General features: G+C 41.6%; 1 protein-coding gene across 22 annotated transcripts in view; it reads left to right on the top strand.

Annotated features, from left to right (window-relative positions):
* FHIT (fragile histidine triad diadenosine triphosphatase) overlaps window positions 1-27,885 on the top strand; it is a 1,458,892-nt gene that overhangs the window by 1,183,428 nt on the left and 247,579 nt on the right. For all 22 annotated transcript variants that reach the window (XM_060307532.2, XM_060307526.2, XM_060307530.2 and 19 more), the window contains 2 exons: window positions 5,449-5,594; window positions 8,022-8,051. In XM_060307532.2, the coding sequence (XP_060163515.1) occupies window positions 5,449-5,594; window positions 8,022-8,051 (176 nt within the window). The remainder of the gene's footprint in view (window positions 1-5,448; window positions 5,595-8,021; window positions 8,052-27,885) is intronic.

The raw sequence follows: 27,885 nt of genomic DNA on the forward strand, positions 1-27,885 counted from the left end.
TCACAATGCTATGCTTAATAACATGGACTTTGGAATCAGACAGATTTGGGTTGAATTCTAGTTTTAGTCTCCTACGGAGTGTACCGTCTTGCACAGATTTCTTATTTTCTGTAAGCTGTAATTTCCTCATCCGCAAAATAGGAATTATAATAGTCCTCCATTGGTTTGTTGGAAAGGTGAAATCAACGAGAGTCCATATATAAATGAAACGGTGATTTTGGCCAAAGGAAGAATACCCGACAACTTTCTTTGATGCATAAATTGCTAGGCCATTTTCAAGGATAGGTTTTGGTCCAAATTTGGAGAAATAGTTTCTGATTTTAGAAAATGGGAATGCAGGACCATCCTGAAAAGTTTGTCTAACACCCCTAGGCAGAGTTCGATCCTGACTTCTCTATGCTCCCACAACATTCTGTACTGATTTCTATCAATAGCACTCATCTCTCAGCGTCCTATGATCTGTTTATGCTACATGATAGTTTGGGATAATAGAGTGTGAACACTTCAAGGTCAGTTACTCTGTCACATTCATCTTGGCATCCTAAATTTTCACACAGACGCTGGACTGAAAGGAGGCTGTGGTTGTGGGGTGGATGGATGAGTGAGTTGCCAGCCAGCCCTCTGTTTGGTTCACTCTCCTGTTTGTGAAGTCCGCTTTAAATCTCATCTGCACTAAAAAGTCTTCTTTGATTTTCCTCTGCTATGAGAAATCCCTTTGTCGACCATAGGAACTAAATCATAATTATTGACCTTCTCTTCTTTAAAAAAAACTGTTATTACTAAATGAATGTGTTTCCTTTAGATTATAGGGAGAGGCCAGATCCCATTTGATAATCTCTTTCACAGGCTTTCAGACATAATGAGTACTGGATAAACATATTAAATTCAATTGAGTAGATTACCTTCTTTGAGGGTTCTCATGCACGTTGGCTAAAAAGTCTCTTCAGAGGTGTTAATTCTACGCAGAGAGGACCCAGGGATAAGTGTGTTCTTGTAGCCCATGCGCAATATGGGATTTGCCCGCTAGCAAGGCCTAAGAGTCTCCAAATTAAATTATATGGCACCTGTGATATTACCTTAAAACAACTGGCATATAAACAGTGGCAGAAGAATTTCAAGAGCCGTCTGCTGTTCTTCAAAATTAATTTGCTTTCCCTGAGTTGCTTGTCTAGGAACAACATGGAGCACATGGTACCTACCATCTTTGGGTAATATGGTATTTTCTTCTAAGGCTTGTGCACTTATTTTGAGGAAATAATTGTATTCTCAGAAGAATTTGTGAATAACACTGTTTTGGTGCTCTCACGTGTTTGTAGATCACATGCTTCCTTTTTCCATTTGGTAGTGGCAGAAACTCCTTGAGTTGTAATGGGGAGTAATACTCATGATTTATCTATGTGGTGTCAATACCACAACACATTTTATGGTTGTGATTAGTCTCTCAAAGCATCAGAATTATTACAGAGTCATGAAAATGTTCTACTGTGTTGACATATTTTTCTTAGAAAGGTAATTTTTTTAAGATACGTAATATTTTTCGAATATGCTATTAAGATAACATTGTAGTCCTCAATTTAGGAAAAGAGGAATACCCTCCCCCCACAATACTTTCAGTTTCCTTTATTTAATTTTTTTCTGATGTGATTCCTCTAAATCAAGGGCTGACACTTCAAGGCCCACGGGCCAAATCTGGCCAGGCTCCTCTTTTTGTATATAAAGGTTTCCTGGGATATAGCCACACCTGTTTGTGTTCGTATTATCCATGGCTCCTTAGGCATATGGCCCACCAAACCTAAAATATTTACCATCTGGCCCTTTGCAGAAGAAGTTTGCTGATCTGCTTTGACTTCTTTATGAACCTCTTTATATTTTCAGGTAGCCATGGGATAATTCATCCCAGGCAGAGGTTCCCCATGGTTACTCTAGAACCCTTGCCTTATTCAGGTGCCCCAGGTCGCCACTGCATTGGGCAGCCCTCTGTGCTTCTTATCTGTGCCCCCGATAGTACTGCGGTTGTGTATTTCAGTGCCTGTCTCCCGGACCGGAAGGACAGGAACACCTTCTTATTCTCCTTTGCTGTTCCCAGAGCCTAGTACAGTGTCCACACTTAAGTGATGCTCATTGTTCATTGAAGGAACAAATGAGTTACACGTCTCAGTCACAATATAAAGCAGCATTTTAATAGGTACAGTTTATCTGAGACTCTGAGTATTGTAGAAACTACTTCTTTCTAGTTATAAAAGGGTTTTTTAAAAAGGCTTTTACCTTCACAATTTTATTTCCTTTGGGCTCATGTGAAAATTAGTTTATGTTAAAAATGAGTTTACATTTCTCCAGTTTTCATCTAACATTAGTTCTAACCATCTTAAGGATAAACTTCTTTGAATTAAAAAAAATACATTGCAGACTATCTCAATCTTGTATAGATGATTGAAAAGTAAATGAATGTCATCTCCATTTTGTCAGGGTTTTAGTACTCAGAGGTGGCTGATACAAGGGTCTGGTTTATTATTTATTCTCTCATTCCAGCAAGACTTCCTAAGCATCTCTGGTGTTGTAGGTGGTGGTGAAAGAGCAATAAACAAGACAAAGCCTTTACTTTTGTGGAGCTTCCTTTCTCATCTGGGTACGTAGTAACCAGCCAAGAAAACCACCAGCTGGTGGCAGGGGGGCTGTGAAAAGATTAAAATAGGGTGATATAAGAGTGAGTAAGCAAGTAGCAGTTTAAAGTCCCTAGCAGCTAATTGTTCTTTTGAGAGAGTGGCATTGGAACTAGGTCCTGAATGATAAGAAAGAAGCGGCCATGTGAAGATCAGGGGGAATTGATCTAGGCAGAACAAATAACCAGGACAAAACCCCCAAATCTAGGAAGGAGCTTAGTGTGTTTGAAGAACAGAAAGAAAGCAAATATGGCAGATGTATAGTATGCTAGAGAGGAGTGAGGAAAAAGAGGCTCAGGAGGTAGGTAGGCATCAGTCAGGATGCAGCCTACGGTGAGATTAAGGCTCAGGCTCTTGTCTTCTCTGGTTGTAAAGGAACTGAGGGAAGACGGTTGATGCTGACTGTCTCATGCCCAGTTAGTGCCCAGAATGGCCCCAGGGAGTGTGACGGTTAGCGAATCTGCTACTGGCCAGGTCAGCTTCTCACACTGCAACCAGAGGCTCCAGAGCCCCACGGTGTGTAATGCCAGACCCAGCTACCTCCGTGTAGAGTGATGTGGAACCCACCTGGGTGGCCATTTCTAGGTTGAGATGGCTGTTTGGCCGTCCTCTGGGTCCCAACAGAACAAAGACAGTGATCACCCACATGACCACCTGCAGAAGAAAGCACCCTTGAGAGTAATCTCCATTTCATCTTATTTTTTGCTTCAAAATGTCTGTGTGATATGCAGATAAGATGACCTTTTAACAAAAGGTTGGGTTGCAGGGAATATTATGTCAGGACAATGTTGCCTAAATGGGTTGCTGAAAAATATTCACCTAAATGAGAATGTGCTTAGCCGTTGAAATCTTTTGTGATATGTTGTATTTCTATATTAATATTCAGTTACAGTAAAAAATGTATGTGATGTATCACCCTGCGGTTAGGTATGTACAGGATAGAACATCTCACACATTCAACCATTTTGGTTCCATTCCATAAACAGTTTGATTCGTTAAACTCGGGTCAAGCTGATTCTTAGCACCGGGTAAGAAAATGGACAGGTAATAAGATACAGTTTTTTATGGCATTGGAAAAAACCTTTCAGATGTCATCGATATTACTAAAGTAACGTTAGACACAAAGATTGCCAGATTCATTCCATCAGTTTTCACAGTAAGCAGTTGTTTCAATAGAATGTTATTCCCTTCCCAACCTAGTTGCTGTGTGCAGACATAGCCAGCCACAGTAATTATGAATATTGTTGGAAGCTTGCAAAATTGTCATCTTGCTGTGGTTTGGTGAAGTCAGAGCCTAAGGGAGGGTGTAAATTAAAGCAGGGAGGAGGAAGATGGGGAAAGGGCTCTTTTAACAGCAAAAAAAGCAACTCAGTGGGAGTGGAGGCTGGCAATCAGCTCAGACGAAATGAAAGGAAGTTCTCCATTTCTAAATGGTTCATTGACCCATGATAATAAAGCAGCCCTTCCAAAGAAGGATAATTATCTTTTTAAGTATCAGATGCCCTGTGGGTGAAGGCCTCCCTGCTCCTCTCTTGAAAAATGAACTCAGATTAAACAAATACTCGTTCTCCTAGTTCACCATTGACATAAATTTCCTGATTATGAGCAAAATTAATCAGTTTTCCCTCTCTTTTTCCCCCTGTCTTATGGAAATGAGGCCCGCCCAGCTGAGCTCAGTGCATTTCCCCTTGGGTCCTGAGTCCTACCAATAGTGTGGTGGGCTAAAATGTTTGATATTCTGGTGAGACTAGCAACTGTAGACTTGTGGTTTTATTATGCCCCTTAGCTGCTTGGCTCAAAGCAGAAGCCTGTTCTTTTAAAACAAGAAAAACGAAAGAAACAGAAAAGAACATTAGCTTTTTTTCTCCTGCTGGTACCTGAAAACTCAACAAAAATTAATGTAGCTTGTGTGTGTATACACATGTATGTGTACATGTCTATATGTGTATACCATACACTTATGAGTTCAAATACAAAAAGGAACTGAAACGTTATTGATGATGTGACGCTGAATGTTTATTTGCTACCAACAAATGATCAAACTTGCATCCTTTTTCTCTAGAATATGTTATTTGTTCAGACCAATAATGTAAATATGTTGATTTGTCTGACTAATAGAATACATTAAGATGGCTTCATTCGCACAAGCAGACACCCCTTGTTTTAACTTAATGATTTGCCTTCAACTGCCTTCTTGAATTCTTAGTCATCAGTTTGAGGAATGCTTGTCATCAGCTGCTTAACCGTGTGGCACATCTCCTTGTTGTAAATGAAGTTCACTGAACATTTTCAGAATCTCTATACTCCTTTTAAAAATAAAATACTCTTGTCTTTTGCTTACATATTTCTCTACAGAGATATTGAAATTAAAGTTTTGATTGTGACGCTCTTCCTAGAAAAACCAACTGAATATTCCAGTTGCTTTTCCAACCCAGGGCCTTTGGCTGCTTGAGAATAGGGGTCAGGAGATAACGGTCCAGAATAGATCCTGCCTCATGGCCTAATTATTTCAGCCAGCACTTAAGTCTCTCTGAACACTGATGTCTTTGTCTCTTAAGAGAATTTCTTCAGTGCGCCATAGCTTCTCCTTTAAAGTATAATGAACCACGTTTGTAAGCTCTCTTTGAACTCCTTGGAGTTCAGTGGTTGGTAAATATTTGTTCTTTTATTCCTTAGCCTTTGCGAGTTCAGGCCCTGGGCCAAGGGGCTTCAAGCCTGTGGGTATAAACTTCTTGGTAAAAATGGTCCCTAAAGCAAGCAGAGTATACCTTAACAGACCTCACTGCAGATGTCCTCGTGTGTCCCCTCCGGCCAGTGGAGCGCTTCCGAGACCTGCATCCCAATGAAGTGGCCGACCTGTTCCTGGCAGCACAGAGAGTCGGGACGGCAGTGGAAAAGCATTTCCAGGGCACCTCTCTCACCTTTTCCGTGCAGGTGAGTGTACAGACAGCTGGCTCATCCAGGGCCACCCTACTATCCACAAGGCTCCGACGTGGCCTTGGTGAACAGGGTGGAATACCGGCGGAGGCAACGCGCACAGGGTTGCTGACCAAGCAGCTGGCAGTACTGGACGTGTGATGTATGTGATGAGCATGAAGACATTCCAGATCTTTTATTGGAACTGGGGCTGGACATGTCATTTTGATTCCAGGAGAAATATGTTTTGAGCCCTGCTCTATTTCTAGGGGAATAGAGATATGCAGGTTAGGTAGGGCCTCCCCTTCACAAGGCTGACCTTTTTAATTCAAGCCCCAGTGATTGATTATGGATTGCTGATGGTACGAAGCTGGATTGATTGAGTGTTCGGTGTGGCCTCCTTCCTGGTAAAGAAGCTAGACCCCCAATCCCTAGAGATCTTTAGGCCGAGTTTGAGCCAACGCTTGTCAGTGTGGGAGGAGGAGGTCGGCGGTGGGTCATCAGCTGTGGGAACTGAGTGAATCTTCAGGTAGTAATATACCATGAGTCCCTTCCTATCGCCCATGGAAAGGGCTGCGGGTATCTATACGTAATTAAAGCCCTGTGTGGCCTTGAGATTTGATGACTCTCCAAAAACCCTTTGGAAAGAAGTGGATGGTTTCATGATGCAAGAACTTGTCCTCAGTGCTTTAGGCAAACCGGATGTTTATCATCCTCCCTCTACCCTCCTCAGCTCTCCACCGTAGACCTTAAAAGAGAACAGATAGAGAAGGCCACCGTTTTCAGGTCGTGAAAGACTCTGACTAGAAATGTTCATCTGCTTTTTTTTTTTTATTTATTGGCCGCGCCATGCGGCCTGCGGAATCTTAGTATCCCGACCAGGGATTGAACCTGTGCCCCATGCAGTGGAAGCAAGGAGTCCTAACCACTGGATGACCAGGGAATTCCCTCATCTGCATTCTTTAAAAAAAAACTTTTGCCACCATGTCTGTGTCAAGAGTATCTAAACTTCCTTGTAAAATACTGTGTGTGGGGTGTGTTGTGTGTGTGTGTGTCTGTCTGTCTGTCTGTCTGTGTGTATTGTGTATCAACCCCTTTGAGTCACCTTCAAGCAGGTAGTTAAGCTCAGGGTGGGTTTATTAAGCTGATGCTGCAAATCATGTTTCCAGAGAGACCAAATGAAGGCAACTGGGTGAAGACATCTGTCAGTGTTTAATGGAATACTAGAAGAAAATTCACATTCATAGGAAATGGCCAGTGCTGGTTATCTAACATGATTTGCTAGAAACTTAATTCCAAAAGTATAGAAACTCATGTTAAAAAATATAGAAACTGTTGCTATTATATAAAGCACTTAGAGTACTTTCATATATGTGGTGTTTTCAAACTTTTTAAAACTTTAACGTACAGTAAGATATATATTTATTTCACAATCATATATTTCCCTCTCCCCCTACAGACATGTAGATAAAGGAAACAGAAACTTCACAAAGCAGTGTTTACCTATTCTGTACAGTCTAATAGTTTTTGTTCTGTTATCTGATTTCTTTTGTCTTCAGTGCTGGTCACAGCCCATCAAGTTGACTTTATGACCCACTAATAGGTTGAGACTCCAAGTTTGAAAACCACTGATTACACAGGTCTGCTTAATCTTCGCCATAGCAGGGCAAGAATTCTCACCCCAAGTAGTTTGGATCTTAGAAGTAGAAAGCCTTAACCTAAATTTTCAGAGTTGTCATTCCATTTTGCAATTTCTGATTGTAGAAACATTGCATGTTCTGCTGTTCCCAACCAGCTGAGCGCTTACTTGCTTCTGCTTTGTATTGTGGCTGGTGACTAGACGAGTTTGCTTATTTAACTAAGCAAGTAGTTCTGTTGGGCTTCAGAAAGCCGAGGGAAGGACCCAGGATGGGAAAAGAGCTCAGCTACAATAAACACTTGCACCTTTTCTCCCAAGGTCAGAAGAGCCAGAAAGGGCCCACTCTTGGGTGCTCCTTCTACACGAGACAGCCCACATTCTTGCTTCTTGCTTAATGGGTTATGTTTATAGCAATTTCCTGAGGAGAGACTTAAAGTTATCAGGCATTAATTAAGCTACATCTGGTTTCAAGATAACCAAAAGGTGTGATGCTTCACTTCCCCAAATATTTCCAGTCTTCCTTTAATGCAATTAAAACCATAGCCAAAAGCACAGGGCATGAAAAGTAGGAAAGGGGTTCACTCACTGGATAATTTATATCATTTTTATACATAACTTCTTACTCTCAAGCGGAAATGGAGAACTCTTGGGCCCCGTACCTTCGAAGCGAATGGTCCCCATGAGGAAACTATAAATTAACACACAATGAAATTGGATCTAAATTATTAACAGGCAATATTTCTGAATAAGCAGGAGATGCCATCTATCTGTTCTCACCTGTCTTTTTTTTTCCCCCCTATTTCTAGGATGGCCCCGAAGCCGGACAAACTGTGAAGGTGAGTGCTTATTATATGCATACAAATTAATAGGGGGCGATTACGAGAACTAATAAAAAATCACACTGAGTCATTTGGAGCACTTTGCTGCTTCATTATGTTATCTTCGAGGTCAGAGAGAGCCTTGGTGTTGGAGCTATAAATCGTGACATTGTAAACTTTGCCAAGCAATGTGTTTCACATTCGTTTACAAGACATTTACCTTTTGTAGTAAAATTATTATTGTTCAAATGCTAAAACAGAAACTAAATCATGGAGTCCTGAAATAGAAACGGAAGTCAAACGAGTTCATGGGAGGTAGTGTCTAGGAAACAGGACGTACGCCGCATGTGGATTGGTGGGTCTCCTGTTAAGCCTGCGCCTCTGTGGCAGCCTTCTGGTTCTCTACACTGTATATTGTTGCTTTGCCATTGCTGAGTGTAGGGCTCACAGATATGGTGGCCCCATGGTTGTCCCTTCACTCCTCGCCCGTTGCTTCCCTCTGTTCGCTTCCTTTCCACCCACACACCTACTCTTTTCCTCCCTTCGTACTTAATACCAAAGTTCAACATAATGGAGTCAGTGGAGCTCAAAAATGAGTTTTTAAGTGTGCCAGAGACGGAAGGAAGATTTATCAGCATAGTCTCTGCTTCCCTAATAAAGTAAAAGAAAAGAATAAAATCCTGGCTGATTCTGAAGCTGAGTTTCAGCCCCCTTCATACAAATGCAAATGCCTGTGCAGTTAGTTCCTACACCTAAATCATAGAAGAGGCCTTTTTATTCTTTTTCTTTTCTTTTTTTCGTGTTAGAAATCTGAAGCAAGTCTAACTGGGGTGCTTATGTTACATTTTGCGAAATAAGATTTTATGGCTTTGAGACTGGCTGTGAGTGAGGAAGGTAATGCTTGGTACCAAACAATGCCAGCTAAACATCATCCTCTTTTGATATTCGTCTGCATATGGTTTTAATGCTTAACATAGCTACCGTGGGACTTTTATAATAGAATCTCTGGGAAATACTTTTGAGGAGCAAACGTCCTACAGAGATGGCCACCAAATTCCTTATGATAAAAAAGAGCGAGCCTTGCTCCAGACACACAGTGTGATAAGGACAGAGGGGCTTCACAGCTTTCCCCCACCTCCGTGCCAGGCTTCTAAACATGCCGATGCTAAAAAAAAAAAAAAAAGAAAAGAAACAGTGTAATACGGTAGCTTCGTTTTGCAATTGCTTTTGGAAATACAAAATGTAAATGTTTAAACCTGGTTGCTAGATTTTTTTTTTCTTTTTAAAGAACATTTATTTATTTATTTGACTGCACCGGGTCTTATGCGGCACACGGGGGCACGCAGGATCTAGTTCCCTGACCTGGGAACGAACCTGGGCCTCCTGCATTGGGAGGGCAGAGTCTTAACCGCTGGACCACCAGGGAAGTCCCACTAGATTTTTTTTAAAATCAATATTGAAATATAAATTACAACACCACCAGATTAGTTAGGTGCTTTGTGCAGTATCTATTTGATGAAATTCCTTCAGCCATTGAAAGTAACGCTGCAGAGGCATAGCTAGTAACATGGGAGAAATTCAAACCGTGTCAAGGGGCATGCAGAGATTAATAGTCTGCACAACATAAACATATCTGAAATTTATATGAATATATAGGTTCTATGATCTCAAAATTTTATTTTGGGAATCTGAATGGGACGTTAATCTAAACGGGGCATTTTCCTAGACAGGCAGGCACTGAATAGAGACAAAAAGTAGATTAGTGGTTGCCAGGGGCTGGAGGAAGAAGGGAAGGAGAAATGACTACTACCAGGTAAGAGTTTCTTTTTAGGGTGATAAAAATATGGAGTTAGTGGTGATGGTTGTGCAACATTATGGATATTTTTAAAACCCACTGAATCGTACATTTTTAAATGGTAAATTTTATGTTATTTGAGATATATCTCAATTAAGAATGATAATAAAAACCCCCAACAAACACCAAGTCTAGCAGGGCTGAGCACCCTGGCTGCAGACTCTCTGACTCTAGTACTGACTACTTTTTCATGTCCCAGTGATCGGGCCAAAAGTTTTAATGGTTTTGTTAGCTTTGATGGTGGGGTGATGGAGTAATTTTTGGAGTATGGCACTCATATATAAATTGTTGAATGTGGTTCTTATCATCACTGCCATTGTCATTTAGCTTAAGTTGATTTTTTTTTACAGTTCTTTTTTTTAATTGGCAGATTATGTTCTTTTGAACATCTTTCAGTTGTTTCCTGTATGATCCCTAATTTCCCCCATATGAATTAGCAGGGCCATCTCTATTACACAGAATCGTTTGTGTAATATTAAATGGCTAAAAGAAAACATCCATATGCATGTGACCTTTGAATAGCAGGAGTTTGAACTGTGAGGGTTCACTTATACAGGAACTTTCTTCAGTAGTAAATACTACAGTACTACAGATAAGTGGTTGGTTGAATGTGCAGATGCATAACTGCGTGTATGGAGGGCTGCCTCTGAATTATACACGGATTTTCTACTTCGAGGGAGGGTCGCAACTCCTAACCCCCAAGTATTAAGGGTCAGCTGTACATAAAACTAAAACCTCAGTGGATGGCAGAGTTTTGAAAACTGTCCTTTTAGACCAAGTCTACATATCACAAGTTGTCTAATCTATTTTTTCTAAGTGTGATTCTTATAATACCTTCCAACTATTCTTATGCTACCTACCTGAGAATTAATTTTGATGTTACGTTAATAAAGAGGTTGATTCTGTTTTTATTCTAAATTTCCTGATTTAGAATCTTTGTGTTTGGGGCTTGGGAATCTTCATTGTTAACAAGCACGCCTCATGATTCTTCTCAGAATGTAAATATTTACCAGCCTTGCTGCTTTATGGTGATAAAGTAGTAGGTGGGGATGGCCACATAACCTTGATCCAAGGAAGCCAGGAGACAGCCCCTCCAGGGAGTAAAGCTAAGCAGCAGTGAGTGGTGGCGTGAAGCGAGATCTTAATCCCCTGCCCAGGAATTGAACCTGGGGAGCCTGGATGAAAACCAGGAATCCTGGCCACCACACACCCTGGGTCTTGTCCCCAGTGAAAAATGCATTTCTCACGGAAGGAAAAACTGTAAAAACAGGTACAAGTTTATTATTAGAGACATAGCACAACAACAGGTGGGAGAGCACACAGAAACAGTTTGTTTTAGTTAGGATAGAAGCAAGGCGAGATGCACACCCGAGAGGAAGGGTGTGGGCGTCCTCCCGAATGAGAAGGAGCCAGGAAAGAGGTGGTTAGGTCATTCATATAGGGCAGTTCTTCTGGGTCTTTGTTTACCTTTGGCCAATTACCTGGTTTCTATTTCCACACCTGCCCTGCCCTAGGACCCTCCCCAACGTGCGTGTGCAACGTTTTTCCAAGGTGGATTTCAGCCCAGAGGTCTATAGGACGGCCTTAGCATCACCTATTATGGGGTGTGCCCCCTCCTTTTGACCCCCAAGGAGCCTTTCTGCGCATGTGCAATGTTTCCCTTGCCTCAAGGATGGGAAATGTATAACCTCTTGATCTTTTAGCAGAGTTTAGCCCCTCTCTGTCCCTGCCATAAAAGTGTCCAATGTCCGGTTATCTACCCTATTCCTGTTGTTGTTTCTTATATCAAAGTGCAGATCTCGAAATACAGAGAGGAGTCTGCTCATAAGTATGTAGTCGGGAGCCAGTTTGTCTCTTGCCTCAGGAAATGTAAACAAGGGTCTGATAATGAATGTCCGGCCTGAAGCCCATCTTCTTCTCACCCCAGGAAGTGTGAACAGGATCCGGCCAGTTATCAATGTCTAGCCTGGGGCCCATCTACCTCCTGCCTCAATGCCACATGGTCAGTATTTAGCGGCCAGGTTTTGAAAGCTACAAATCATGAGTAAGCATTTCAGATTTTGAAATTCACACAGTTGAACATTATAAGGCATTATCTGACGGCCTGCCACGGAAAACGCAGTGACTCTTTTCTTTCTCTTTGCTTCTGTGTCTGACTCTTGGTGCCCCGCCTGACGCCTGGGCCCTAAACCATTTTTGTCGCATGTTGGGTGGTAAGAGCAATAAGCCCAGCAATGATCCCTTCCCTTGCTGTTGTTAGCGGAAGTGCACCACTGAGCGAGCCTCTTGAACGTGGCGCCCCTTTAGGGCTTTTTTGTTTTGTGGGCTTTAAATTCTTCTTTGCAAAGAACAAGGGTGGCCTAGCTTATTCAGTAAGGCATTTGTAGCAAAAGGGAAATATCAAACTAAAAATGTGACCTCTTTTATTTATTTTTTTGTGGTATGCGGGCCTCTCACTGCTGTGGCCTCTCCCGTTGCGGAGCACAGGCTCCGAACGTGCAGGCTTAGCAGCCATGGCTCACGGGCCCAGCCGCTCTGCTGCATGTGGGATCTTCCCGGACCGGGGCACGAACCCGTGTCCCTTGCATCGGCAGGCGGACTCACAACCACTGCGCCACCAGGGAAGCCCTAAAAATGTGACCTCTTATTTCTCGATTGTTTATTAACTCTCCCGTTTAAGTCTAAAAGTAGGAGGGCACTGCTGTCCACCAGGTGATTATGGCAGCAATTTTGATATCCTGCAGGCTTGAGAAATGATCCCTTTCTTCTGGTCTCAGCCATATATCACCATATGCATATCCATATTATCATGTACCTATACAGCCATATGTCGCTGGGTCATCAGCCTTCGCTGACCAGCCCCTCCCTTCTGAATAGCCCTCCTAAACCCTTTACTTCCTATCCCGTTTGCCTTGGTCGACTAAAAACAAAGACAAAAACCTAAAAGTTGTGAGTTGTGTTTTATTCGGGGACCTTACTGAGGACGATAGCCTGGGAAGACAGCCTCTCAGAGAGCTCTGAGGGACTGTTCCCAAGAGGTCAAAGAGGAACCAGGATATATAGGAGTTTTGCTGAAAAGAAAAAAAAAAAAAGTAGTCAAACATCAAAAGATTACTGATAATCACAAAAAAACAGACATCTCAAGTTAATGGTTTTTCAGTGCTTTTCTATGTATGGGAAGATGCAAGAGTTCAGCTCATTGATATTATTCCTTTGACTTGCGTCTTTACTATCTAAGGCCAGTATCCTGTTTTTCTCCAACTTGAATTGTCCTCAGGGCGCACTGAGGGGCCCGCTGCTGCCCTGGCTGACGGCTTGATGGCAGGCAGCATTCTTTGTTTACTAAAATGGCAGGCAACATTTTTTGTCCGTGCCTTATTTTATTTCCTTCAAGGCCCTCTTCACTGTCTTTTATTTGTTTGTGTGTTACTTTATTTTTTTCCTGTACTCATATTATTTCTTTAGTCCCTGGAGAATGTAAGCTTCGTGAGAACCTGCATCTTACCATTGTTTACCGTGGCTCTCTTGGGCAGTGTGGGGAGGAAAATGGAGATGATAATGGTACTTAGCATGATAGAACAAATACTTCTAAGCTTCTAACTTCAGTTAACATGAAGAAGCAGATGATATGTCTTAGTATTTCAGTGAGCAGTCAGAGGTGTGGGTTTTCTGGAATTTCTATCGGGAATCTCTCATATTTTGGCATCACTGACAAAGGCCAGAATTTCCACTAATCAAGTTCCCAAATCATACTCCAAAATGTAATTCCAGCTAGTCAAATCATTAAGGCAATGTTCAGTCTTTTAAAAGGGATGCTACTGAATAAGTTTAATATGAGCTTTTAGAACAATTATTACGTGTGTCTTTGGGTGGGAGAGTGCTTTAGGTTATTAAAGAGAGAGATTTATGGCAGGCAGGTAATCTAGAATTTTTAAGAGCTATTTATAAAATATGCTTGCTTACACTCTTCTGTTTACGGTGCTTGACTCCTCTACTTACATATTTAACTTTATAGCGTTAATGCAGTGGGAAGTGTCTCTTATTAACTGTTGATACATTAGCAATTACTTTTTCAGGTTGCTTTGGGAAGAACAAGGAAAGGAATTCTTTAAAGAACTGTGATTTAAAAATTAAAAAAACAAACAAAGTCTTCCATTCACTGAGGAGTTTCTTTGGTCCCTTCCACAAGGAGATTTGGTAATCTTTTCAATTCATGAACTTAGAGGACACTTTAGCTCTCAAAGTCCAGGTGTTAATACACTTTGACATTAGTCAGAGGCTCCATAGGAGTATTAGCTCTACTAATTTATTAGCTGTGTAACTTTTGGTCCAGCCTCTTAACCTCTCTGAACATTCATTTCCTCATTTTTCGAATGGGGGAAACCCTATCAAATGTATTGACTGATGGTGAGAGGAAACTGATATGAAGATGTGAATAGAACGCCCAACCCACCACATCTTTCCCCTAGGACCTTATGCATATGTCTTAATTTTAATCTTACTCTCAGTTTTCTCGTCCCTAAGACAGACTGAGGTGTCACTTAGGGAGAATGTTTGTGGTATAGAGGTTGTTTATGGCCCTGCCTAGTTCACTTAATTATACACTAAATTCTCTCACTATTAATTATTGCCTTTTAGCTTAAATTCTTAAAAAAAAAACCTTTCATCTGATCGTATCACTTGTGTAGTTTGAATAACTAGTTTGAACTTTTATAAAATTGACCACTTGAACATTCAGAAATCTGCCTTATTAATTGGGGTGAGAAATCTCCGCCCAGATACTTTTAACATCTGCTGTCCCCCTCAGTGGTAACGAGTAAGTTGTGCTCCTGAGCCAACAGTGTATTGAACAATTACTCGAAATAGGTTTCAGTAGGACAGAAATCTATCTGCCCCCTATGCTGGTTCAGTAGGTCTGATGTGGGACCCAGGACTCTGCATTTTAACAGACACTGTAAGTGATGTTCATGTATACGTCACTCCAGTGCAAAGCCACTTAGCAAAGAAGTGACAAGATGTGGAGGAATGTCCACATGGCGGCTTGCTTTCAATCCAAAAGTATTCCTAATATTTGTTGTGCAGAGAAAGGAGAAACCGACATCTTAAAAATCAAACTGATTTTACTTGACTGGTATTTATTATTTTCATCTGGAAAGAAAGTTCAAGAGAGCTTTAATTTGCCAGAGAACTTTTATCCTTTGATTAATGCCATGAAGAAAAGTGTCTTGCCTTTGTTTATAGCTAATGCTTGTATTTACTGCTGAGGAATTAGTATCTTCAGGATACAGTAGCTTTTATCTTGTGCAATTGCCTTATAATTTGCATCTCTGCTCTGAAAATGAACCCAATTTGCCTGAGTTTGGTAAACCAAAATCATTTTTGGTGCTCAGGGTTTGGGTGTACAGGTGGGAGTGGATGCCTCCAAGCCCACTCTTCCCCTTGGCAGGTACGCATCTCTGACTCTCCTTCCCCTCCTGGTGATTTGGAGGCAAAACCCCTGGTCCCTGGCTCTCTAGGCAGGAGAAGGGAAGATGAGCCTGTCATTCCCCTGTGGGAAACGTCCTCTCTCATACTAAACCCTCAAGCCTTCTTCTAAGTAACTATCAAATCATTGAGTTTTTCCATTTCTAATTGGTTAATTTTGATTTGCATGATGCCATTTGGATCAAAGCACTGAAAGAAACATTAACTAATCTCCCTGTTATTCTCCCGTTCCTGTTGGCTTATTTTATCCTTGTTTTCTCAAACTCACAGGCAGCTTAGGTGGGCCTGATGGGGGATGCTGGAGATGGAGTGAGGGTGAAGGGGAAATGAGATCTTCAGAACTAAAGTCCTGCTGAAGAGGGAGGACTCTGGAACCAGATGGCCTGGTTTCATTCCCAGAACCATCACCTGTTGTTTCTATGACTCTTGCAAAAGTCAACCTTTCCTAGTCTCAGCATCTATTTATAAGTTTATAAAATGGGGGCCTTAATAGTATCCTGCCCCTTAGGGGGTGTTGTGACAATCAGATGGACTAAAATACATGTAAATGGCCTTTAATATAACACTTGACACACAGGGAAGTCTCAGTAAATATTTACTATTAGTTTTATAAGTTTCACTTAATCCTCGCAGTTCTCAAAATTGGGCGTTAATATTTTACACTTGGGAAAACCAAGGTTTATGGAGGTAGTCACTTATCAACAACAGCAACAATGACAACACAAGTTACAAACAGGAGAGGTGGGATTCAAACCCAGGCTTGTCTGAAAGCTCAACTTTCCATTATATCATCTGGCTAGATGTTCCTAAAAACACCTTGCACCCAGTAAGCATAGACAAGATGTACAAGGAGAGGTTTTGTAAATATTTTGTCTCCCTGAACACAGGTTCGTTCTGCATTATTTTTCTCTGCTTAGAATAATGTGTCTTCCATCTAAAAATACCCAGAGGAGTACCTCTTTACTTTTATTGCACAGGTGGAGGTTAACTAACCTAAATGCTGCTTTATTGGTATATGTCAATTTACAGCAGAATTATATGTTTTAGATGTTTAATCTTTCATTAGTGCTACCAAACAAATCCCTTTCGTAATTGGAGGCCCTGACATAGAGCAAAGTGGATATTTGGCTGTTAAATTTATTTTGAGATCCATGACACAAAATGTGGCAAATATTACAGTTGCATTCTTAGCGTCAGTGTGTTACAGGTTTCAGTGAACTGTCTTTTCTACCTGATGCTCAGAGTTTGGGGGTTTTATTTAATCACTGTCAAATCAAATATCCTGTGAAAGGCAAAGTGCTTTATAGACCCTAAAATGCTACAGGCATTATTATTCAGAATCACCTTCTTGCCTCTGTTGATATAGTAAGGGCAGTGAAATACTAGGTTTTCAGTAAATAATCACTGAAGACACTTCTCTCTCTCACTGTTTTGCTGTGTATGTTTCAGGCCTAAGACATTATGTATAAAATTTCTAACTCCATGTAACCCTTTCAAGTTCAAAGTTTTAAACCTGTGACATGTAAATAATTGTCTTGTCTAAAATATCCATTTTTTTAAAAAAAATAAGTAACTAAACTCAGTCCAATGAATCGTGGGACAAGGTTTCAATAGTTTTAATTAAATATGAGTGGTCACTTCAGTCTTCATAGATGACCTGTTTGTTACAGACTGCATTATACACCTTAAGTACAGAATGGGGAGTGAAAAGTCCCTAAAATAATGTGCGCTTTGGTTGAAACTGGACACTTCAGCTAAAACAGATCCAGATGAATTTGCAAACTTTTGTTTCAGTACTCACAGCATAAATAATAAAATGTAAAAGAGGATTACTTATAGCCTATCTATTTAAGTCTAAAAAATACGGATCTATATATTGCTTAGAGAAATGGACAACATAGGGTCGGGATGCCTCTAGAATGAGGCAGTAAGAAGAAGGAACACACAAAGGGGTGTCAAGGATACCCAGGGGCCTTTCACTACATACCTAATAGGTTCCTGGTTTTCTATTATATTATTTATATTTTGTAAAGAAAATACAGGAAACAATCTCTATAATTTTTATTTCACGGGGGTCCCATCAGAAGAATTTTCCATTGGGAAATGACTCTGATTGTACGTTCTTTGTTCTGTCTTTGTCTTTAGCATATAACTAGTCCTCACACCTCCTATGTTCAAATCTCTGGTGATGGGGTGCATAAAAAATGGTCTTAATAAAATCCACAGTTGATTCTGATGGTTACCCATATTTATGAACTACTATTTTATTTATTTATATAAATACATTTTGATTCTTGGTCTAGATGACCTAGGCTTGCAGTTGATTCTGGTGGTAACCCAGATTTATGAACTGTTGTTTTACTCACTTGTATGAATAAGTTTTGATTCTTGGTGGAGATGACCTAGACTTGATTCTAACTCCCAAATTCATCTTGAATTATTCACTTCCTTTCAGGGCCTCCTCTCTGCCCATGCCAAAGCCATTACTGGAGTAATTCTCAAAACTCAAAATGCAGCTGGAAAACTAAGGGTGTGATGACCAAGCCTGGGGGAGATGGAAGGCAGGTTAATGAACAATAGTCATGGCAACCTGCAGAGCCACAGATATGGAAGAATTAGAGTAATGACCTCCCTAACGACATTTGAGTGAAAAACAGTGGGTTGGTGAGAATCTGTAATGGCCCTCGGGCCAAACACAGTGAGAAATTCTCCCGCCATTTCTTTGTGAAGTATGTTAGCACTGGGAAAGGGTAATTTTGAGATTCTAACTTTACATGTCATGAGGCATCAATCCTATACCTGTAGTCTCAGAGCAGATCCCCTCTCTAGAGAAGCTGCTCATCCAGGAAGGTCAGGGAGATAGAGATGCAAATTGCTAGAAGCCTTCTGAATCAGATTAATCCCAAACCTCAGGGGCAAAGGACAAACATCATGGTTTGAAATCCCTCTGGGCTCATTCAACATAAAGATAATATTATTGCATTCTGGTAATGAAAACCCACATTTCTCTCCCCTGTATTTATTCTTTTGAATAAGCTTTTCTTGTTCCTGATGTTACCTGAAAAATAAACCTGAAGTTGCTGAGGATGTTGACCTTGCCGAAGTGGTTTAGAAGAATAAACAACAGTGAATGAGCAAAGTGAACTCACCCAATATTCTTTTACTTCGTGGTGAAATCCATTTACCCTAATGTTCACATTCAAATCTCCCACCCTAGAGTCTGTATATCAGCACTTGTTCCCTGAAAACAATATTTTCTTGTCATACTTTCTAGACTGTTGCTCTGAAAAACAACCCAACAGGGCCTTTTATTTGTGTTTCAGTTCATCTGCTGGTTATAAATGGTATAAACTCCCAGATGCAATCAGGTTCTAGCAGTATAATTTTGAGGACGCTCTTTAGTCTTGCAAGGAATCAATGTGATTCCAAGCTCAGCTCTGCCATCACATGACCAGGGATGAAACTAACTCTTCAGGAAGAAACTCATGAGCCTGGGATGACTCAGAGAATCCCAGAGAGGCAAGTGATCTTGAAAGTCATGTAGTATCTTCTCTTCTGCAAATGATTCCCCCTCTGTAGCCTTTAAATTGGTCTTTCATCTTCCTCTACACCTGGGAACCCAGTGTGCTGTAAGGTGGCTTCTTCCAGTTTGGAACAGCTCTGATCTGTGGTCAAGGATGAGAATTCTCTCACTGCCAAAAGTATCCTGTTCCCGTCTCCCAGGAAATGAGCATCCTGCCTGCTCATGCTTTTATATCTAGCATTCATTTTTTAATTCATTCGGCCAATGCCTACCATGTTCCAAGTATTGTCACAGGCCCTGGGAGAACAAGAAGAATGAGGCGTAGTCCTTGTCTGTCTTTAAGGATAGTCATTGAAATAAGGGCTATAAGAGAGGAAGACTGAGCAAGTTGTAGAAGTTGTAGAGTTCATACGAATTCCTCCTACCAGTTAAGTGTTTACTGAGTACCTACTATGGTCAGGCACTTCTGGGAACTGGGGTACAGTGGGAGGAAGGGCAGCCAAGGAATGACTCTCACGTTATTGTCTGTCTTCCTCTGCATGAAAATGAGCAAATAAAATAATTGCAGATTTTGAGGAGTGTTAGAAAGGCTTAAGCGGTGCTGTGAAAGGGGGTAATATGGGGGGAGGGAGCGGAATAGGGGCGGTATGGCTGCTTTAGGTAGGGTGGTCAGAAAAGGCCCACTGAAGAGGTGACCTGTAAACTGAGACCTGAGGAATGACAGGGCTCCCGCCAAGTAAAGAGCTGGGAAAGAAAGAGCTTCTGGGCAGAGGAAACAGCGGCAGAGATGAGCTTGGCACAATCTAGGAGATTGTTGAAGACCGCATGGCAGGACTTTGGGGTGGAGAGAGAAGTGGTGCAAGATAAGTTTGAAGAGGTGGACAGGAGAGTATTTCTACCAGTATAAATACAGTACCACTGTAAAGAGTTTTAACTCTATTTTAAATGTATTTGTTGTTCGGATTATATTCTAAGGGCAGAGGATATTTCACATGTGCTCAATATGATGGGTCCCCTAAATCGATTTGGTTTTTAAGTTTCTAGGAACTTGAATAATTTGGTCTTATGTCTATTCTGGGTGCTGGTTGTCTCCCCAACGTACTCCCCACACTCCATTATTTAGCAGCCAAGGAGATAGGATGCATTTGAATCCAACTCTAGTTCCAGGTGTTAACCTTGTTTGGTTAATCCAGGGGTTGGCAAATTTTTTCATAAAAGGCCAGATAGTAAACACTTTAGGCTTTGAGGGCCAGCTGGTCTCTGTCACAATTATATAACTGCCTTCGCAGCACAAAAGCAGCTATACAAAATATGTAACTGAATTTGTACAAATGGATGTGGCTGTATTCCAATCAAACTTTATTTGCAGGAGCACACCGCGAGCCACGTTTGGCCCATTGGCTGCCCATCCCTGGCCTAAGCCAGCTCTCTGCCGCAGTGATGACTTGAATTAATTCTGACCTAACTCTCACTTAGAGTGTAGGATTCTCTCGGCTTCAGGAACAGTTGTTCCCAGCATCATGGAGGACTTGTGGGACGGGATGCTTTCTCTACTCTCTACTACTGCTTATAAATAGGGAAGCAGTAACCCTGACGGCTGCTGGCAGCCATCTTAGGATTCCTAGGGCAACCTGGTTTAGAATGAACCAGATGCTGAGGCCAGCATGTCAGAGATTGAAAGAAGTTGGATCCTTGGTGACATTGTTGGGTTGCTGAATTAACCAGCCCTGAAGACTGCGCTACATCTAGACTTTTTGTTTAGATGATTTAATAAAGTTCCCCTATTGTTTCATTCAGGAAGAGTTGAATTTTCTGCTACTTCCAGTGGAAAACATCCTCAATTTGATCATCTACTCTAAAATATTCAGTTATTGTTACTCCTTAATATGCCTAACTGGCAGTTTGAGTAAACAGTTTCTAAAGTGCTTCTGCATATCTGCAGTACTCATCACATGCCAATGGGAATCTTTGAGCGAAAGTCTGTGAATCAGTGGCCCTAGCAGAACTTAACTTCCAAAAGGCTCCCTTTGGTGCATGACCACAGAGTAATTCCATTAACTTTAACCATAGTGGTGCTGTACAAAATGGGCCCTGTTAGTCTATTCTTCCCCTTCTTTTTCATGTTAAATCTTATCCTGCAGCTGTTTCTTCAGGTAAGGTATGCACACCAATGCCGTTCATTTCTTGGCCTTTATTAATATATGCAGGACTCTCTCAGGGAGGGAGTGCTAAGTGTGTACATTAAAAATGAATCCACTGCCCCATTTGTGGACTGTGAGAAAACCCCAGAGTCAGGGACATCGATGGATTTTTCTTTTTCTTTTTTTTTTTTTCTTTTTCTGGCTCTGTCGGGTCTTTAATTGCAGCGTGCGGGCTCTGTAGTTTGTGGCACGCCGCAGGCTTAGTAGCTGTGGCGCGCGGCTTAGTTGCCCCATGGCATGTGGGATCTTAGTTCCCCAACCGGGGATCAAACCCACGTCACCTGCATTGCAGGACGGATTCTTTACCACTGGACCACCAGAGAAGTCCCATCGATGGATTATTGATTGTTGTAAGATCCAATAAAGTCATAAATATGGCTCAGAACAATTACTGTGGCCACATTAGCAACTCTTTAAATCCATAACTTGCTTTCAAGCCTGGCCTCCGAGACTTAAATAAAGTGCTACAGGGAAGAAAGTTGTATTTTAGGAACGTGGCAACCAGGGATAGGATAGAGAAATTTATGATTTAATTTGCTGTGCACTCTAATTGCGAATAACTATTAGATTTTTTAAAAGTGAACTTTGATTAGGTTTTAGGTGTCAGAAATAAACTGGAAATATGTGTCAGTGTATACTTTTCTGAGAGTCTGTCGGGAGGGGAAAAGGAAGGTATTCATTGCAAGGAATGACTTCCCTGGGTGACCTTGCACCCTGCCTTCTGTGTTCAAATAATTGGGTTATGCCTGAGACTAGTTGGCTCTTCCCAGAGACTTGCTTTTTACTTTCTTCACCAAGTGTCAATTTTCCCCCATTTAGAAATAAATCAATTTGAAATGAAATTACCCAGACCATTCATTTTTCACCATCTAGTAAATGAGTCTCTTGAAAGAACACAAGGTCCTCCCTTTTCAGCTCAGGCGTGATAAAATCCTTCTGCACAGAAGTGGTGCAGAGCTGTTGTCCCTGCCTTCTCCAGGCTTTTCATCTTTGGTGGACTATGTGTGAGGCGATATTTGCTCCGTAAAATGTACTGTTGGCCTGTCCATAGATTCCTGTGCATATTTTCTGAAGTTCTAACCTGAAGTCAGACTGCTTGGTTTACATTTCTAAGCCATAGCAGGTGGGAAAAAAGCTGCCCGTGGCAGCGTAACACCCATTAGGCAACACAGTAGTTCATCTGAAGCCCCGGCCTCAGCCGTAGTCGGATGACACACATACTGGTGGCTAGATTTTCAGGAATGGATTGGCTCACCTTTCAGCTCACTTCAGTTAAATGCAAAAGCAGTTTGCACAAAGATAAAGGAGATTTCTTAGTGATCCGTGTAGAACTGGCTAACGGATTTCTACACGCAGTCAGCGGAAGCTTGAAAACCCAGCTGAGGAATGATAAATTACTGCTAACTGTCCTAATTATCCCTTGACACTCAGTGTTGAAACCTGACTAAATTTTGCTGAAACTTACAAATAGGAAAGAAATTTAAGGTTTAATAAATTAGCTGTAATAGAAATGCTTAAAAGAGAGAGAGAGAGAGAGAGAGAGCGCGCGTGTGCGCGCAAGAGAGCGCCATAGCGTTAAGGGCACCTATTGATCACCCAGCAGTTTCTTGAGCCTTAGGAGGAGACAGGAATTGGGCGGGGGAATACGTTAGATAAATTGTAATTTTAAATGCCAGCCTAACTGATTCTATTCAGCATGCTTGTTAGGTTAAGGGAGACCCTGAGTCGACTCCCAAGGTCATTAGGTTAATAGACCTGGTAAGCGTGTAATTTGTGATGAGTTGATTTGTGAACATCACATTCTTCCCTGTAAACAGCATAATCAACACACTAGCTTTAAAGGGTCACGCACTGACTAAATGTGTTTGTTTCTTCGTATTTTAGTACAGTCATCTTGTATTTACCCATCTTCTGTGTTTTATAGTCTTAAGTTTAGTTCATGTATAAATCCATGTAAAATGACTCGAGTGACAGCTAGCTTACTTTTTAACAGCTGTCTCGTTCCATTTTGGATACTACAGTTGGAAAAGCTTGCTTTGGCTGCTGCCACAGCTGCTTCTTCTTCTCTTCTTCTTTTTCTCTTTCTGTGAAACAGCATTATTCTTTCACCTTTCTCTCTGGAGTCTGGGCATTCTGGAATAATTGTGTACTTCCTCTCCTTTCTGGAAACCTCGTAGGAGTTGGAAGAAATGTGCCGTCCTCCCCGTAAGGAATCATCGGTGCCTTTAACTGTGTACGCAGCATGGTTTCTACTCCTTTGACAGATGGGTTCCCCACATCTAGATGTTCTCTGTTTGGTGACTCTTCAGTTTTAAACATGTGGCCTAGAATCACATGGAATTATACAGATGACGTAGGAGCAAGTGGTTTATTGCAGTTTTGGGAGCATAGTAGAGTCTCAGTATATGTCTGCTGAGCATGAGGGTGGTTTCCCCAAGTATAGAGCGTTAGGTTTGGATATTCTTGCTGCAGACGAAGATCACAGAAAATGAAATAGTTAGAAAGACCCTGTTGACAGGCACTGCTCTAAGGTGGAATTTGTTGTCTCCTTTTCATATTTTGAAGACCACCGAATCTAATCCATGATATGGGGTCCTAGGGTGTCAACTATCCCCAAGATCAGTTGGTTGTCAATAGAGTTGCTCTTAGGTGTCACTGAGAACAAATGCTAACAAGGCAGTGAATTCGGAATATTCTTAATTAAGTGATGATCTCTGAGGGCTCTTTCCACATATGGGGTGTTTGCAGAGACTGACTGTTCTCATATCTAATACCCACCAAACTTCCATGCTAGTCATTTCCCTTCCAGCAGGCATACAAAATGCACTTAGAGCCCTTTGGAATCTTTGGGGGGTGACAATTAGCAGCATAATTTAATGAAAAGAAGCTGATTCATTAAACGTTGGAGGGGTCATAGCATCTTTCAAGTCTGAAAGCTATGAGCATTTTCTGTGGAAAAATTCAGGTGCATACACAATGTTGCATTTAATTTAGGGGTCTCCTGGCCCCCTAACTCCTGTCCAAGGACTGCTCAAGTGAATTTACCTGAATTGTTGTCTTCCACTTCAGTGGGTCCCAAAGAGCCACATCCTCCCCATCTGAGAGATTGGAGTTTGAAAAATAACTCCCTCACTTAAAAGAATTGTTTGCTCTCAGGATTGAGTCCAGCTCCCTTCACTCTTAGCTGTGTGGCTTTAGGCAAGTGGTTTGACTCTCTCTCCCTTTGTTTTCTTGTCTGTGAAACTGAAATAAGAATATGACTCCCTCCTGCAGAGGATTCTGTGAGTTTTCCAGGAGGCCACGAATGGGGAACTTGGTACACAGTGCTCGGTGCACTCTATTGGTAAGGACCAATTACTTATTGAGAGCCGCTACAGGCCAGCTTCTCTTCCAGTTTCTGTGAGGACAGCAGAGAACATGGAGATGTGGTCCCTGCCCCCAAAGCATTTTTCTCACTTGCTTTGTCATCATCACCCCGGTAGTTTTACCATCACCCCTGCGTGAAGGAAGGCTGATCAGAGAATCAGAGGAAACCCTGGGAGAGGAATTATAGTGGATTTCAGTTTATTTTCAGTGCCCTCAAGTCACCCTGTTAATGGGTCCCAAATTCTTACTAATGGCGAGCTCGTTGGTTTCCAAGCAACAAAGCTTGACTCACTAGTCAAATGGAACTAAGCGTGCAGAGCTAGTTCTTCATGTTGAAAACAGTGAAGTCTGCCAGGTGTCACTGGGGAAAGGGGGTGAGCCGGATATTCCCTCCTGACACGCAGGTCGTCTGCAAAGTGTGGCCCCTGAGGTGGGTGTTTGCTCCGTTGAGGAGCTTTATGTTACATTCCTTGCATCATGGATTCTTTAAAAAATGGCAAATTGCATGATTGAGCAACTATTTCTTCCACAGCGCAGCCAAGATAGGACATCATTCTGATGTCAGATTTGCATAAGAGAAAGTAGGGCTTTTCTTAACCTCTGAAGACTAGGTGAGACCTTAAACCAGGCTCACAAGTCACAGGAACTGATTCCAATCGGCTGTTAAATTTGACTTCCCTCTTCAAGAGACTAAGCTTGACTTGAAATTAGAATTAAGAAACTTGAGAGTTAGGAATTGAGATTTGAGAGTTACGAAGAGTTTAGACTTAAGAGAGTTAAACCTCAGTTAAATTTAAGAGAGCAAAGTTGGAAGTTTAGCTGGAATTGTGTTTGAAGTTAAGTTTTAAATTTGATGTGGTTTTGTTCTTTTTTTAATATATATATATATTCTTAATGTCCCCACTAGATTTCCTTTGTAGCATGCTCTTATAGCCACTGAGTTTTGTTATCCTGGAAAGGATTGTCAGAAGGAAGAACAGAGCTGGGAACATTCAGAGCTCAGACTTATTCGGCCTTTACGGGGTGGGATGTTTCTCCAGCAAAGTCTGGGACTGATGGCTGTGCTGCTGCCCCAGGAGAGGGTCCCTGCCGCCCCTCCTGTCCCACCTGCAGCAGTCCCCTCAGGCACTTCCATAGGCTGACCCTCGAGAACATTTGTTATGCAAACACTCTGCCATCTGCTGTGCTGTGGAGGCTTCCAGGCTAGTACAGAAACAGGTGTGGTGTCAAAGTAACTTAGTGAGTAAACAAGTTGAAGGGAGGATTGGAAAATAGCCTGTTCTGTTAATGAGCTTCATCATTGACCCTTGGAGCCTGGACCAGCAGTGCTGTACCTCATCGGTGGCTGGCCCTTTATATCCCTTTTGGGATCCAGTTTGATACGACAGGCTTTATGGAAGGATGCTTGGGAAACTGGCATTGTGGTGTGAATCCCTCTGTGGGATTCATGCTGGACTTACGGTTTGCAGCGGAAGCACCTTCCTTAACCTGTTCTTTCAGAGGCTTTGTGTTGCCAGAGCTGCAAGAATTTGTTCCTCTTGTCAGGTGAACCATGGTTTTTTGTTTTTTTTTTCCTTTCTAAACTCCAGGGAAGAGCAAGTTCTTTGGTTGGGATGATGTCATTGGAACTTCTTTTGTGATGATGTGCTAATTCAATTCTAATTGTTTCTCTGACAGTGGCTTGTCAGTATTACTGAGAGAAGTGTGTGTGCTTTCATTAAAGGAATTGTTGGTTACCTCATCTTTTAAAAACCACAATGAGCATCTATTTGTATTAATAATACTTTACTTTTTTTTATATACTAACTTACAGTTTATAAAGTGCTTCACACACAAAAAAATAATAATAAAAAATAAAGTGCTTCACATCACATACTTTAACTTATTTGCATGGAGCAGAATAGCACAGGGGTAAGGCTTTGTAACCAGAATGCCATGGTTCAGATCCTGGTTCTACTCCTTACTAGCTGTGTGACCTTGGGCAAGTTGTTTAACATCTCTGATCTTCAGTTACCTCATCTGTAAAAGGGAGATAATGGGATGCCTGGCTTTGTAAAGTTGTTCTGAGGATCAGAAGAGGTAAGGGTCATGTAGGACTAGCACAGTGGCTAGCCTATAGTATGCCTCAGGAGATGTTAGCTATTATCATTTAACTATTAACACTGTCAGTGTTATTATTATGTTTCCAACGTTGTGTGAAGCGTGAATTTGATCTTTATTTAAAAGGTGAGGTGACTGAGGCTCAGGAAAAAAAGTGACTTGCTCAAGGGCTAGAATCCAGTCAGAGGCACAGCTGAACAGCAACCTGGACCCATGACATCTTATTTACTGACAAAACGTTGGCGGAGTCTGACTGAATCCTCTCACACAGCCTGGTTTCTGTAGCCCCAACCTCATCGTAATGTGGCTAATAAGCTCAGCTCCCAGCAATAGCTTTTAAACCAAAACATTTCATTGTCTGGGGCAGAGGAGAATGGAATCTGAAGATTTTCTTTACAGAGAAGACTCTCTCAGGTAACGTTTTCTAAGTTGAGAAGGTAGAGGAGCCTTTGTAAACTGGTGTTTGAGATGTCATAAATTCCCCCCTTCACAGGCTGAGTAGACGCCTCTCTCTCTTTTTTTTTTTTTTTTTTTTTTTTTTTTGCGGTACGCGGGCCTCTCACTGCTGTGGCCTCTCCCGTTGCGGAGCAACAGGCTCCGGACGCGCAGGCTCAGCGGCCGTGGCTCACGGGCCCAGCCGTTCCGCAGCATGTGGGATCTTCCCGGACCGGGGCACGAACCCGTGTTCCTTGCATCGGCAGGCGGACTCTCAACCACTGCGCCATCAGGGAAGCCCTAGACACCTCTCTTAAATTAAAAATGCATTCCACGCTCACATTGATATTGTTTTAAAATATTCATACCACTTTTGAAATACAGCCCACACATAACCAGTTTTATCTTTAAGGAAGGAAAATGATCAACTACTAACCTAAAAGAGCCTGTTTTGAACAGTAACATCCTTTGTAAGGTGTTGTTCTAACCTTCAGATTTAGAAGCTCTGTAAGACTCAATACGTCTCTTCCAGGGGTGTGTAATTCTGTAGGAAGGATATGAAACGTACGTAAATATCCAAAAATGCAAGGAGGCATGTCTTAAGGACCAAGCATTAAGTTCAAGGTAAAAAGTAAAGACTGTGGATTCAGGTGGTTAGGGAAGTTCTTGGGATATAAGAGAATTTTCCCTTTTAGTGAAGCTGTTCTATAAGAAAAAGAGAGGATGATGAATTGCCTGTGTGAAGCATCAGGGACAGCGGCCACTAGTAGGATTAAATGTGTTTGTTTTCAGTTTTTAGCCAGCTGTCATTTCGTTAATAACTTGAACTTTTAGAAGTTAAATCATTAAATCCAGTCTTTAAAGAAACATACCATCAGCTAGGGACTT

The sequence above is a fragment of the Globicephala melas genome, chromosome 11 (assembly GCF_963455315.2).
Source record: "Globicephala melas chromosome 11, mGloMel1.2, whole genome shotgun sequence".
In the NCBI taxonomy this organism is placed as follows: domain Eukaryota; kingdom Metazoa; phylum Chordata; class Mammalia; order Artiodactyla; family Delphinidae; genus Globicephala; species Globicephala melas.